This window comes from Microcaecilia unicolor, chromosome 8 (genome assembly GCF_901765095.1).
Source record: "Microcaecilia unicolor chromosome 8, aMicUni1.1, whole genome shotgun sequence".
NCBI classification, from domain to species: domain Eukaryota; kingdom Metazoa; phylum Chordata; class Amphibia; order Gymnophiona; family Siphonopidae; genus Microcaecilia; species Microcaecilia unicolor.
This window is the reverse complement of record NC_044038.1, coordinates 246,299,865-246,313,742: the sequence shown is the minus strand read 5'-3', so window position 1 is coordinate 246,313,742 and position 13,878 is coordinate 246,299,865. Positions and strand designations below refer to the sequence as shown.

Below are 13,878 nucleotides of genomic sequence, written 5' to 3'. Positions count from 1 at the left end.
TATTTGGATTAGCTCACAGTAGTAGCTCAAGGTGAGTTATATTCAGGCATACTAGGCATTTCCCTGTCTTTAAAGGGCTTACAGTCTAATTTTATCATGAGGCAGTGGAGGGTTGAGCGACCTGCTCAAGGAGCAGCAGTGGGATTTATATAGTACAGTTAATACATTTGCTATAAAAACATCTTTTTTCATTTTCTGAAAGTATTTTTTACAGCAGATGTCTCATGCAAGACTTGGCTCGATACCTGTTCTAACGGTGCATGCCTTGTTCTTTATTTAGATTATGGATCAAGCTCATCTTCAAAGTTCCTGTATACAGAAACTTCACAGAGGAGACCGAGGTAAACATGATCTCTATAACCTGCTGATCTGGGGTAGGCAGTGCTGACACTACTGATCAAAGCTCGTAGAGGAGGTTGGGTGACTTAAGGGTTTGACAGAGGGCTAGAGTTCCTTTCATCTCTAGATCACGTATAGGCATTAAGTTGTTTGATGACTTACACAGGAATATAATAATGATGAAGATAAGAATCAGTTCACCCATTCGGTCTGTCCAGTTGTCTTCCTCTGATTCTTTACCACTTTGAGCAGTGAGCATATAAATTTTCCTACATAACCAGCTAGATAACAGGGAGACTCCTGGTAAGATCCATAGGATCTGGAAAGGGGGGAGGGTAATGCTTTGTAAAAGAAACCCTTAGCGAGAGATACTCAGCACAAATTTTGGCATTTTAGTTTGGGCACGACATTGAGCACTTTGTTTTGATCTATGGACTCTTTGGAGGTTTAACCATTATATTTCATGTTTTATTTATTGGGATTTATTAGCCGCCTTTATGAAGAGATTCATCCAAGGTGGTGTACAGTAGGTACAGTTTAACATAAAACTTACAATTTTGTTAACAGCATAACAATAGTTAAATAACCAATAATAAATATGTTTTAGTCATGTAGATCTTTTAAAAGACCAGTCTGTGCTTTTAGTATTCTTCTGCATCCTGAGAGATGAATATCCTGATCCTTATGTGAAGCTCCATTCACAAGTGGTTGGGTCTCCTGCACAAACCATGGGACACACACTGTTGTCATTGGATTTCCTATGAAATGTTTCCCACAGGACAATCAATATCATACCCTATATCAGGTTGAATAAAAGCATCTATGTAATAATTTGTCTGTGATTTCATTTATCAGCATTGGTTCTCCAAGCTCAACAGCTACATGAAGTGCCTGAAATACAACCAAAGGGTAAGATTGTGAAGTAGTAAACACTACGGGCCCGATATTCAGTGCTATTTAACCAGCCATGAACATTTCCTGGCCGGTTAAATAGTGTTTATCCATCTAACTGCCAGTATTCAATGCAAGATTGCCGGTTATCTCCGCTGAATATTGGCACTTAGTTAGCTGATAACTTAGCCAGCCAGCCTTGAATAATCGAGCTCTGGCTAGCTAAGTTTAATGGGCAAATCAGACCATATAAATAGCAGTCCTATCTTTGCCTGTAGTAACTGAATCGGCCAGCGCTGAGTATTTACATGGCAGTTAGTTTAGAGCCTGCCAAAAGAAGCCGCCGGATATTCAATGCCGACCACCAGAAACGACCCAGCATTGAATATCCAGGGTCAGTGCCGCCAGCGGTAGCTAACTGCGCAGCCTACTGCCAGCTAAATATCAGGGGGGGTGGGTATCTTCTTTGTTCTTTTTCCTATTTCATTAAAATAGATTTGTACTGAAATCAGAGCAATAATCCACAGTTCATTACAAAGTGTTACCCTTCCTGTCAGTGCTGCCTGAGAAGTGATTGGCTCAGGCACTGACAAGAACAGTGACTTTTTTTTAAGTCATTAGCGGTATGCATCAGACCTGCTTTTGCTCCCTTCACACCACTGTCCATAAATGTTAAAAAAAAAAAATCTGCAGTGGTCTAGAGGATCCCCCAACTCGACATCACTGCCCCTAAATGATAATTCCCGGTAGTGTGGTCTCTGCCCCCAATATTAAACGTCCTGGTAGTATACTAGCTCCCCCCCCCCGGGGCCGAACCTCTAGACCCAGTGTTTAAAAAAAACCTTGAAATTCAGACCCCCCCAAGCCCCCCCCCCCCCCCCACCACCACCACGTACCTCAAAAGAGACAGGAGCAAAACCCATTCCTGCCTCTGGTGCTGCCATTTTGATAAATGATTGCACCCAGCTCCACTCCATGCGTTGTGGGATGCACCAGGTGTGCTCAGTCTACCATATAAAGGATTTTTCAAGATGGCAGCACCAGTGTCTGGAGAGAGTGGGTATCACTCCTGCCTCTTTTGGTGTAGCCCACCATCTGAGAATCCATTTCACCACTAATTGAGATTGGAGGGATAGGGATTTCAATTAGTGATTTTTCCCTTACTTAAAGAATTTAGAATTTGTACCATGTATTGTAGGACTTTCAGCAGTGTTTTCAAGTACACACTTACCATGTACCTTAACACAATTGCATCTGCCTTGAAGCACATGTAAATGTGTGGGCCTACTTTATTTGGGGTAATTTTGTAAAGGCATATAGGCCTGTATAAACTGAACTAAATATATGCACCTATGTGCCATTCCTGTTTAGATACGTAGTTAGAGAATTGCCCTCCAAATCTGTACTAAGCATGCAAGCTTTTTTTTGTCACACTAAATGTACTGCAATACAATAAACATAACACAAACATTCAAAAGAACTCATCTTTTCCCTAGTTGCACAGAAGAAACTGGAGACACTTCGTAACGGAGATTCTTTGCCCATGCAAATTAGCCAAAGACCTTCCCAGTCTAACTCCATATCCCCAAAGGCTTCAACCCAAGAGCTGAATCATACTTCCAGTGGCTCTTATGACATTCCATTGCCTTTGCCCAGAAGAATGAGTCTGGTAGGTTGTCTCTTCTTATCTTTGCACCTGCCTTGCAGTAGGATGCTGTCACATTCTCTTAGAAATGACATTGCTGGAATTCTGAGTGCTTTTTATTTCTCACCATAAAGTAAAACTCACTTGCGATTACAACACAACAAGCTGTTACATATTAGGTGACTTCGGGTTTGTTTTTTCTGCATAGTGATGTCACCAGCATTCAAAATGTGGTCCTTTTTTGGAGACATTGGTGAAAGGAACAAATTTTTTTTTTCTTTTTTTTTTTTAATTAACCGGTCAATATTCAGCTGCCAGGCATCACTGGTTTTTTTAAGGCGCTGAGTATTACTGGCTGAATTAATCCTGGATATGCAGTGTTGTGCATCCGCACTCAATATCCGTATGACCAGACATGCTGTCCACCTGGACTTCTGCGGGTCCTGGCCAACATTCAGTCAGGACCTGCATAAGACATAAGGGTTCCGGCTGAGGATCAGCCAGGACTCACATAAGGGGACCACCATTTCCCCCAACCCCCGATTCTGATCCCCATTCCCCAAGAAGTGCCCCCTTCTTAGCACCCCCCCCCCCCCCCCCCCCCCCCAGCTCCTGTGGGCCTCCCCTCTCCAGCCTCCCTTTACATGATTTTCAAGAGGAATGGGATATCAAGTCTATGGTTAGGCCTTCAAAAAGGGGGCTTATTTATTCTTTTCCAGTCTGAGAGAGGACAAGTGGGGGTGACCATGGATTACCACTGACATGTCTTTAAGATGGGAGATTGTTACCACTTGTAGCCTCTTTATTTAGTGGCCCTGGAATCATCACCAGGCATATTAGCTGCTACTGCTCCTGGAGGAAAGTTAGCCACATTTTTTTGAGTTGTAACTGATTTTCCCAGTGACAAAGATCTTGCCATACCAGTAGTTGCTTTGCATGCATTTCCATGTTATGTAGCTTATTTGCATTCGTGCATTATGCCTGACAGGGACTGGGAAATAATGTGGAAATTTGCACTACTTGCAAGCGCCATGCATTATATTTTTCTCTTTGGTAACATATTTTCTGTTTACTACATGAAAATGCATTATCGTAGTTTAGAAAACAGGGGTCTGAATGAGTTATTACTCAAGCAGCAACCTGATGTATTCGAAATGTGGTCTAGCATGCATGTTGCACAAGGTGATTACTCTTCCTGTTGCACAGTAAAAGAATGCTATTCCACAATGTGCAGCCTTATTATTACTTCCTATTACAGAGTAAGCCAAAGTTTCGGCGGGTAAAAGCATTGTATGACTGCACAGCAGATCGGGATGACGAGCTCACTTTTTATGTGGGAGAAATAATTGTAGTAACGGAAGAGGAGGATCAAAATTGGTGGGTAAGTATTCCATACTCTACCTGTTCCCTTTCTATGATGGATCACTGTATGGGTATGAGTGCAGGGTGGAAGGGGAGGAGTATGTGGAAAGCTTGTTCTGCTGCTATCTGTGCTGTACCCAATGCCAGATTTAGACTTGGTGAGGCCCTAAGCTATATAAAGTTGGAAGGCCCCTTATTAAAAAGTTACACCAGAAGTCTCACAAAGGTGCGAACCAAAACAGGACCTTGGGTCACCATGAAAAAAATTGAAAACACATGTAATAGCAAGGTATTTAAAGTGAATTTCATTGTTTCAACTGTGGATGTCTGCTCTGCACATAAAAAGCTACATAAAATTCTAAAAGCCCCCAAACATTCTTAAATTTGTGAAACCCTGCGGATTACAAGGCCCAAAGCTGCAGCTTGTTTAGCTTATGCCTAAATCCGGCACTGGCTGTACCTGTCCTGTAGTGGGAAGGGGAGAGAGAGTTGGGGATGGAGAAAGTTTGTACTGTTTTTGTCCTGGGGTGGGATGGGGAGAGAGGGCTGGCAATAGACAAAGCTTGTACTGTGTCTATAAGTGCTTTATAAATCCCTCTACCCAGTGATATTCAGTGTGAATAAAAATGTTTGGTTTATTAACATTACATTGGATTTGGATTTCAAATGAATTACTCGCCTTTTCCAAGTCTGAGTTCAAGTTGATTTACAATAAAGTATATAAGTTATTTTCCTCACAAATGGACCCACAATGTAAGTTGTACCTTAGTCTGCGGACATTACAGTAAGTTACCCAAATCACAGAGAGTGTCAATGGAGGAGGTGGAATCTGAATCTTAGCTTCCCTGTTTTACTATGTGTTTCTCTAATCACTAAGATACTTTTCCACTCCAGTAACAAAGTGTCTTCTGTATGTTTCAATTATTTTATTTCACAGAGAAACATGACTGGGATAAGCTACACCTGGCTATAATCTATTCATGAAGGACAGGTTAGGAAAAAAGGGTGGAGGAGTGGCATTATTTACTAAGAATGATAGTAAAGTGACGGAACTGCAGAGACTTAATTGAAGACATCCACAAGGTAGCTGGGAAAGGGGAAGTACTATTGATAGGTGATTTTAATATGCCAGATGTCAATTGGGGCATCCCTGCTGCGGTGTCATCTAGAAGCAAAGAGATCTTGGATTCCCAACAGGAAAAATGCTTCAGCAGTGGATAACGGAACTGACGCGGAATGGAGCTATTTTGGACCAGGTGCTTGCAAATGGAGAAAATGTTTCTGCCGTAAAGGTGAGAGACCATTTGACATCTAGTGATCACCAAATGGAGTGGTTCAATATTAAGACAGGGAAGAGGGCTCATTCAAGATTGAAGGTCCTGAATTTCAAAATAACTAACTTTGCTGAGATGTGGGAATTTCACAAGGAAGAGTTAGTAGAATGGGAACTGCTGAAGGAAGTAGAACAGCAATGGACAAGACTGAAAGGAGCTATATTAAAGGCAACTAACCTTTATGTTAGAAAATTACATAAAAGTAGGAGGAAAAGAAGGCCGCTCTGGTTCTCAAACGTAGTAGCTGAAAAGGTAAGGGAAAGGATGTTAGCTTTCATACGTCATAAGACAACTCAGAGAGAAGAAGACAGGGAGAATACCTGGAAAAGCTGTCAGGAAAGCGAAACGGAAAATGGAGGAAAAGATAGCTAATACAGTAAAATTGGGGTATGTAAGTGGCAGGAGGAAGTTCCATAATAGCGTTCTGAGGCTCAAAGTTGAGGGGGAGGAATATGTGGAAGATGATAACGATAAAGCTGAACTGCGTAACAATTATTTCTGCTCTGTGTTCACGGATGAAAGACTGGGGATAGAACTGCAGAAAACAAATGCTAAAGAGGATGGATGTATAGTAGACCAAGACCTGTTCCTGTGTTTATGAGGAGCTACCTATACTAAAAGAAAAGGCGGCTGAGGGGAGATATGATAGAGGTCTATAAAATAATGAGTGGAGTTGAACGGGTAGATGTGATGCGTCTGTTCACGTTTTCCAAAAATACTAGGACTAGGGGGCATGCGATGAAGCTACAATGTAGTAAATTTAAAACGAATCGGAGAAAATGTTTCTTCACTCAATGTGTAATTAAACTCTGGAATTCGTTGCCAGAGAATGTGGTAAAGGCAGTTAGCTTAGCGGAGTTTTAAAAAGGTTTTGGAGGCTTCCTGAAGGAAAAGTCCATAGACCGTTATTAAATGGACTTGGGGAAAATCCACTATTTCTGGGATAAGCAGTATAAAATGTTTTGTACATTTTTGGGATCTTGCCAGGTATTTGTGATCTGGATTGGCCACTGTTGGAAACAGGATGCTGGGCTTGATGGACCTTTGGTCTTTCCCAGTATGGCAATACTTATGTACTTATGTAAAAGTAGACAAATTTATGGGGCCTGATGGGATACACCCGAGGGTGCTCAACAAACTCAGAGAAGTTCTGGCGGCTCCGCTGACTGACCTCTTCAATGCTTCCTTAAAGACTGGAGTGGTTCCGGAGAACTGGAGAAAGGTGGATGTGGTCCCTTTGAACAAGAGTGGAAGTAAGGAGAAGGTTGGGAATTACAAACCTGTCAGTCTGGCGTCGGTGGTGAATAAACTAATGGAAACACTTCTAAAGCAGAGGATTGTGAGGTTTCTCAAATTGAATGGAATGCAGGACCGAGGCAGGTTGTGTCAGACAAATCTGATTGATTTCTTCGACTGGGTGACCAAACACTTGGACATGGGAAGGGTGCTAGATGTGATATACTTAGATTTCAGCAAAGTCTTTGACACAGTTCCGCACAGGCAACTGATAAATAAATTGAGTGCCCTCAGTATGGGTCCTAGAGTAACTGATTGGGTTAAAAAATTGGTTAAATGGAAGGAGACAGAGGGCAGTGGTAAATGGAGCTTTTTCTGAAGAAAGGGATGTTATCAGTGGAGTACCGCAGGGATTGGTCCTCAGGCCAGCTCTTTTTAACATCTTTGTGAGCAATATTGCAGGAGGGCTGTCTCGTAAGGTTTGTCTCTTTAAGGATGATCCAAACTCTGCAACAGGGTGGACACTTCAGAAGGTGTCAATGACATGAGGAAGGAACTAGCGAAGCTGGAGGAATGGTCCAATATTTGGCAACTAAGATGTAATGCTAAAAAATGCAGGGTCATGCACTGGGGTCACAAGCATCCGAGGGAACGGTATAATATGAGGGGTGAAGTGCTTCTGTGTATGAAGGAATAGGGATTTGGGGGTGATTATGTCTGATTACCTTAAAGCTTCAAAACAGGTAGAAAAAGCGACAGTCAAAGCCAGAAGGATGCTTAAGTGCATAAAGAGGGGTTGACCAGCAGGAAAAAAGAGTGATAGTGCCATTGTATAAGTCTGTGGAGAGGCTCCATTTAGAGTTCTGGAGACCGCACCTATGGAAAGATATAAACAGGATGGAGTTGGTCCAGAGGGTGGCTACAAAATTGGTAAGCGGAACACAAAAATATAGGGACAGGCTTATGAAGCTCAACATGTATATTCTGGAAGAGAGGAAGGAGAGAGGGTATATGATAGAGACGTTTAAATATCTCAAGGGCATTAATGTACAGGAAGTGAGCCTTTTTCAACTGAAGGAAAACTCTGGGACGAGGGGGCATACGATGAAGTTAAGAGGTAATGGACTTAGGAAGAATCTAAGAAAGTATTATTTCATGGAAAGGGTGGTGGAGTCGAGGACTGTCAGAATTTAAGAAATCGTGGGATAAGCACGTGGGAACCCTTAGGAAAAGGAAGAGTTAGGGTTACAGAGGATGAGCAGACTGGAGGGGCCATTTGGCCTTTATCTGCCGTCATGTTTCTAAAAAATAATATTCAGCATGGTTTAAATGGGCAGGAAAGGCTTCTGCCACTGAATATTGGTTCTGATTGCCACGGCACTGCCTGGTTAGTGTTGGGGAGGTCCGGGGGCAGAGTTGGGGTGGAGCAAGTACTTAACCACTTAGTGACAATTTTCAGTCCACTAGTGTGTAAAGTTAGGGCAGCAAAAAGACTGTCCTGACTTCATCTGCTCAGTTAAGTGAGCATCGGTCTGAATATCAACCAGTACATGGTTAAATTTCACATGATCCTACTGGCACCCAGACATGGCCCAAAATTGAATAACTGGGCTTAATTTAGCCTGCGGGTGTCAGTGGTTTAAAAAGCACTGATCACCACAGGGTGAAATTGGGCTCAAAATGTTGTTTGTTTTACATACATGTAGCACAATGAACGACCTGAACTTACTGAACAATACACCCTGCCTTTCTTTACAGAATGGCCACATTGAAGGATCCCCACAGAGGAAGGGTGTTTTCCCAGCATCCTTTGTCCATATCCTGAGTTAATAGAAGTTGGGCTCGCTAAGAAGAGACGTTAAACCAACTTTTGGAAAAATATTTCCAGCTTTCTTCTGCTGATGTGGCATTGATGGCATTCCTAAGTAAGCCCCTCCACCCACCCTTCAGTGAAGATTTTCTGAAGATGAGGGCTCCAGCAGGCTCCTGGTGCATCATTTCAGATGGAGAAATTCATGTCCATGTAACTCAGCTTACCGTGCAATTGACTTTGCTGCAAACAATGTACCATCCAGCAGTGTGTGGATGGTCCATCAGGCTCTTGAGTCCTGAGCTGAACTCACTTTGACAAGAAATCTTGTACTCACAGGAACATGGGAAGAGTATTGCTGTTCATTTTTTTTTAAATCATGCCAGTATGTGTGATGATCTGCAGTGCACATAATATGTCAGGCTGTAGAGCCCAGAACAAAGTGACAAAGTGTCATTTAATGCTGATGTTAGTGTGTCTTGTTTCACAGCAGTGTATCAGGTGCTGTTCCAAGACTGAGTACAGCAATGTCACTGTTATCCTATAGTGAAATGCAGCATCCTGGCTGAATCCTGCTACTCTAGTGCAGTCAGGTTTTCAGGATATCCCTGGTGAATATGCATGGAATATATTTGCATATAGTGGAGGCAGTGCGTGCCACTCCGCCACGAATATTCATTAGGGAAATCCTGAAAATCTGCCTGGTTTCTAACCCTCGAGACTTGCAGTTTGGCACCCCGGCCTAGGGTGGAGTGTGCTGTGTTGTGCCAGCGCAGAGTGTGTGTTTTTCTAGCATGGAGTATGCTGTCAGGACTGTGTGTTGTTTTCCCAGGGAGAAATGTGCTGTCCTGTGTGACATTATCCTGTACCACTGCAGTGTAAGAATGTGCTGTTAGAGCAGAGTGGAGGACAGAAGGTGCTGTAGCCTCAACAAATATATTGGAAGGAGCTACAGTTAAAATGACTAAGTATTCGGCATGCGGGTCTAAGCTATGCTACCTATATACTTACCAATAAAATGTAATAATGCCTTAGTGTACCTGTTAACAGGTTTTTAAGTAGTCTGCAGCAGATGTCATATATCGTGGGTGACACTTGAAATATTTTAAACTCTGATTCTAAGCCATATCTAATCTTATGAAAATATGTTTTAAAGATGTTTCAAGAAGCAATTTCCCATGGCCCACTGTTTCCCCAGCAACATCTCTCTCACCCCAACTTCACAGCAGCCTGTCTAGTCTCAGATTTCTATCCCATATCCCCAGCAGTCTCTGTCTTGTCCCAACACCTCTTCCTCTCTCTCCTCTCAGTCCCTTCACCTGTACTCTCCATTCTAGCAGTCTCTCATGTCAACCCCTTGTCCCCATCCATCCTGCTTCCAGCAGCCTCCTCTGAATCTCTGTCTCTTAACTTCTTATGCCCCGCTCTGGCTCCAGCAGTCTAGTCTCACCCCCTTCCCCACCCCTTTTCTCTTAGTAGCATCTCTTTTAACTGAATAGTGGCAGCCATGACCTCGGTCTGTGCAAGTGTTTCTGCACTAAGGTCTGTCCTGCTCTTCAGCTGAGTTTCCACCTTCATTTCTCCTAGTGATACTGTTCATGCTACCTCTTCTCCTGCTGCCTGTGAAGTACCAATGCTGATCCCATTCTTACCTCTTCAACTTAGATCCGCACCATGCCAATGCTGATAATCAATAGGGATGTGCTTAGGGCAAATATTTTCAGTTCCTTTTCCATCTAGCCATGTTTTCCAATTTCTGGTAGATCCCAACCAAACCCAGGATCTTTGATTTCTGTGGAAACTGAATCTGCAACTGAAATTGGCCACTCGGTTTTGGTAGAAACTGAAGTACCCCCCCTCCCCCCTTTGAAGCCCTGGTGGTCTAGAGGCCTCTTCAGGGGCAAGAATGAACAACCACTTGTTTCTGTCCCATGCACTTCTCCAAGCCAAATGGCTGCCAAGACTGCCGCAGGAGGTCCAGCAGACATTTTCTAATTGTAATCAGCGTGGGCAGAGGACTCGCTCCTACAATGGAAGTTCCTGGCAGCCATTTTGCGATTGGAACCAGCATGGGCAAAAGTGAGTTCTCACCCGTGCCGGTTCCAATCAGAAAATGACTGCCAGGGCCTCCTGTGGCAGTCTCGGCAGCCATTTGGATTGGAGCAGTGCATGAGACAGAAACGAGTGGGTTCTATTCCTGCCCCTGAAGAGACCACCAGGACCACTTTGAGGGAGCAGCAACACGGGACAGGAATGAGTGGGGTTTGTTCCTGCCCGCAAAGACAGCACTAGGACTTCACTAAAGTAGGCTCGGGGAGGGCCTACAAGTGGTCAGGTGGGAAGAGACGTTTGGTTTTGGCCCTGAAGCTGAAACTCAATTGGCCTCTAAATTTTTTTTCAATTCACACATTTGTTTTAATTTTTGTTTTAATGTACGTTAAACCTTTTAAATGTGTGCTGATTCATAGGTTAGCATGCATTAATGTGGGCTACCATTGAAACATGTTATTTCACCACTAATCCGTGCTATTTTAGCAAAGGTCCCATTTTATGCAATGAGACCTAATTATTAATAACCAGGGTTAATAGTAAAATAACACATCTTAATGATAGCCCATGTTGCTAATATCCTCCCCTTGAAAGTTTTAAGGCATACTAACGTACTGATGAAGTACTATCGAATGCACGTATCTAATAATCCTGTCTACCCTTCAGCCCCACGCAGCTACTGTACTGAACCTGTCGCCTTGTTAATGACTCCCATAAGAGGGCGATGCTGACAGTGCCAGGCTGCCTCACCGCCATTACCCCTTTCCCCAGCTGCATCGCATGGCTAGCAAGCAGGCAGAATTGGGTACAAAGTGTACCCCAGAGTGGAGAGCAGCAGGTTATGCTAGTGCTGAGTGTGTTCAGGCTCAATAATTTGGGTTGCAATGGAGGTTTTTTATTTACTGTTTGAGCAGACAGTGCTTGTCAGCTATCTGTATGGAAAAAGCGTACTGGTATCTATTTTATTATTGCTATATAAATAAAATGCTGGTGCAGAAGTACCACTACCATTATTATTTTAATGTGGTCGTAATCATTTTGCAATTCTCCCTTAATGTTTCAGTGAAAGGTTGTATGATAGTGTGAGCAGGGTATGGGGCACGAATTATCCACAGACACAGCCAAACTACAATGTAGGAGTAAAGCAAAACCCTTTATTGCCATGTTCTTCTTACAGGTATACCGGTAGTAACGTAAGAATAAAGCCTCTCAGAAGTCAATTACAATTTTCACAAGAAACTGGCTCCTGCCAGGCCCCTCAAACACAGTGCACACTAGCTTCAAGTCAATATTACTACTACTACTACTATTTAGCATTTCTATAGCGCTACAAGGCGTACGCAGCGCTGCACAAACATAGAAGAAATACAGTCCCTGCTCAAAGAGCTTACAATCTAATAGACAAAAAAAAAAGTAAGCAAATCAATTAATGTGTACAGGAAGGAGGAGAGGAGGGTAGGTGGAGGCGAGTGGTTACAAGTGGTTACGAGTCAAAAGCAATGTTAAAGAGGTGGGCTTTCAGTCTAGATTTAAAGGTGGCCAAGGATGGGGCAAGACGTAGGGGCTCAGGAAGTTTATTCCAGGCATAGGGTGCAGCGAGACAGAAGGCGCGAAGTCTGGAGTTGGCAGTAGTGGAGAAGGGAACAGATAAGAAGGATTTATCCATGGAGCGGAGTGCAAAGACAGACCTGCTGCAGCATGTCCTCAAAGGTCAGGCGTCAACCAGTGTTCCAATGAAAACATTTTCCTACCTTAGTCAGTTTTACACAAAAGTTGTGAAAGCACATGCTGGAGGGCTCTTCTTCTTCCTGGGTCTCTATGGCTTGTCTTTGCTCTGGGATTTTGTTTCCCCTGGCTGAACCATACCCCACCTGCTGAGCACTGTAGACCTAGGCCTCTTAATATGGCCTTGTGAGGGAGTATGCTTAAGGGGGACAGGGGCAGTTTCCAATACAGTCTATCACAGACCATTTTTGCTGAAAATTTCTCTCTTTGTCAGTGACAATCAATCATTGCCAGTATATAGGATTCCTGGAAATTAAGTTGAATCATTTTTTTATGGATAAAAGCCAATAAAGTAACAATATTAAACTTGAAAAGTTTATAAAATGTTTTTTTGCTCAGCTTATTTAAAAATGTTTTAATTCTAGTAGATAATTTTTGAAAATAAATGTTTCCATGGATAAATAAGTATTTATCCATGGAAAATGACTCCACCCCAGGAGGGGAAAGGAGAAATTAGATTTTACCTGCTAATTTTCTTTCTTTTGGGCCCTCCAGACTGGTCAAGATGCTTGGGTCATGCCTGTCTACCAGTAGATAGAGACCGAGAACACCTGACTCTGAGAATTGTATACGAATACTGCGCAGTTCCCAGCCAAACAGTATTTCAATAACAAAGCAGATGAATTGGAACTGTGTAAGTTTGCCTTGAGAATCTTTCTTTTTTTTTTTCTAACATCACAGCAGCAAAAGAGCCAAATAGCTAGGCCAAAACACTAAACTAACAGATTCTCCACAACTGTCTCTTGCCCCAAAGTCCCACTTCCATGTCCCCCATCACTTCAAATGAAGGGTGGGTTGTTGGACCGGTCTAAAGGGCCTAAAGAAAAAAAAGATTAGCAGGTAAGATCTAATTTCTCCTTCCTTAACAACCCTCCAGATCGGTCAAGGTGCTTGGGAAGTACCAAAGCAGTAGAACTTAAGGGTAGGACCCTCTGAGACCAAAAGACAACATTCCAGCCCCGAAGGTCGCATTCTGTCTCGCCTGCACGTCAAGTCTATAATGCTTCACAAAGGAGGGTAAAGAAGATCATACCTCCACCACAATAGATATCTTACGCAGAATAAGACTCTCTGCCCACAAGGCTGCAAACCCCATCGTGGAATGAGCTTAAGCACTGATGGCACTATGCATCTCTTAAGCCATCGAGCTGTGGTCACTTAAATTGTTGCCATTCCCTGCTTGGGAACCACTGAACGCCAAATATTCTCATTCTTCTCAAGTATTCCCACAACACCAGCTTACATCCAAAAGGCCGACACTACCTTGGATAAAAGGAAGGGACTGGCCTCAAGGTCGTATTTTCTCTGGGCAACACCAAAAACAGCTTCCAACAAGACCAGGATTGCCACTCAGATCCTGTGAGCGGAAGAGATTGCAACCAGGAAGACGTTCTTTAAGGTAATATTCTTACAGATATATTTTCTCC

General features: G+C 43.0%; 1 protein-coding gene across 1 annotated transcript; it reads left to right on the top strand.

The window, feature by feature from the left end:
* Positions 1-283: 283 nt before the first annotated feature.
* LOC115476906 (arf-GAP with SH3 domain, ANK repeat and PH domain-containing protein 1-like) lies at positions 284-8,665 on the top strand. The gene is made up of 5 exons (XM_030213482.1): positions 284-374; positions 1,195-1,248; positions 2,727-2,899; positions 4,134-4,256; positions 8,566-8,665. The coding sequence occupies exons 1-5, from the start codon at positions 284-286 to the stop codon at positions 8,635-8,637; spliced, it is 513 nt and encodes a 170-aa protein (XP_030069342.1). The 3' UTR covers positions 8,638-8,665.
* Positions 8,666-13,878: the final 5,213 nt, after the last annotated feature.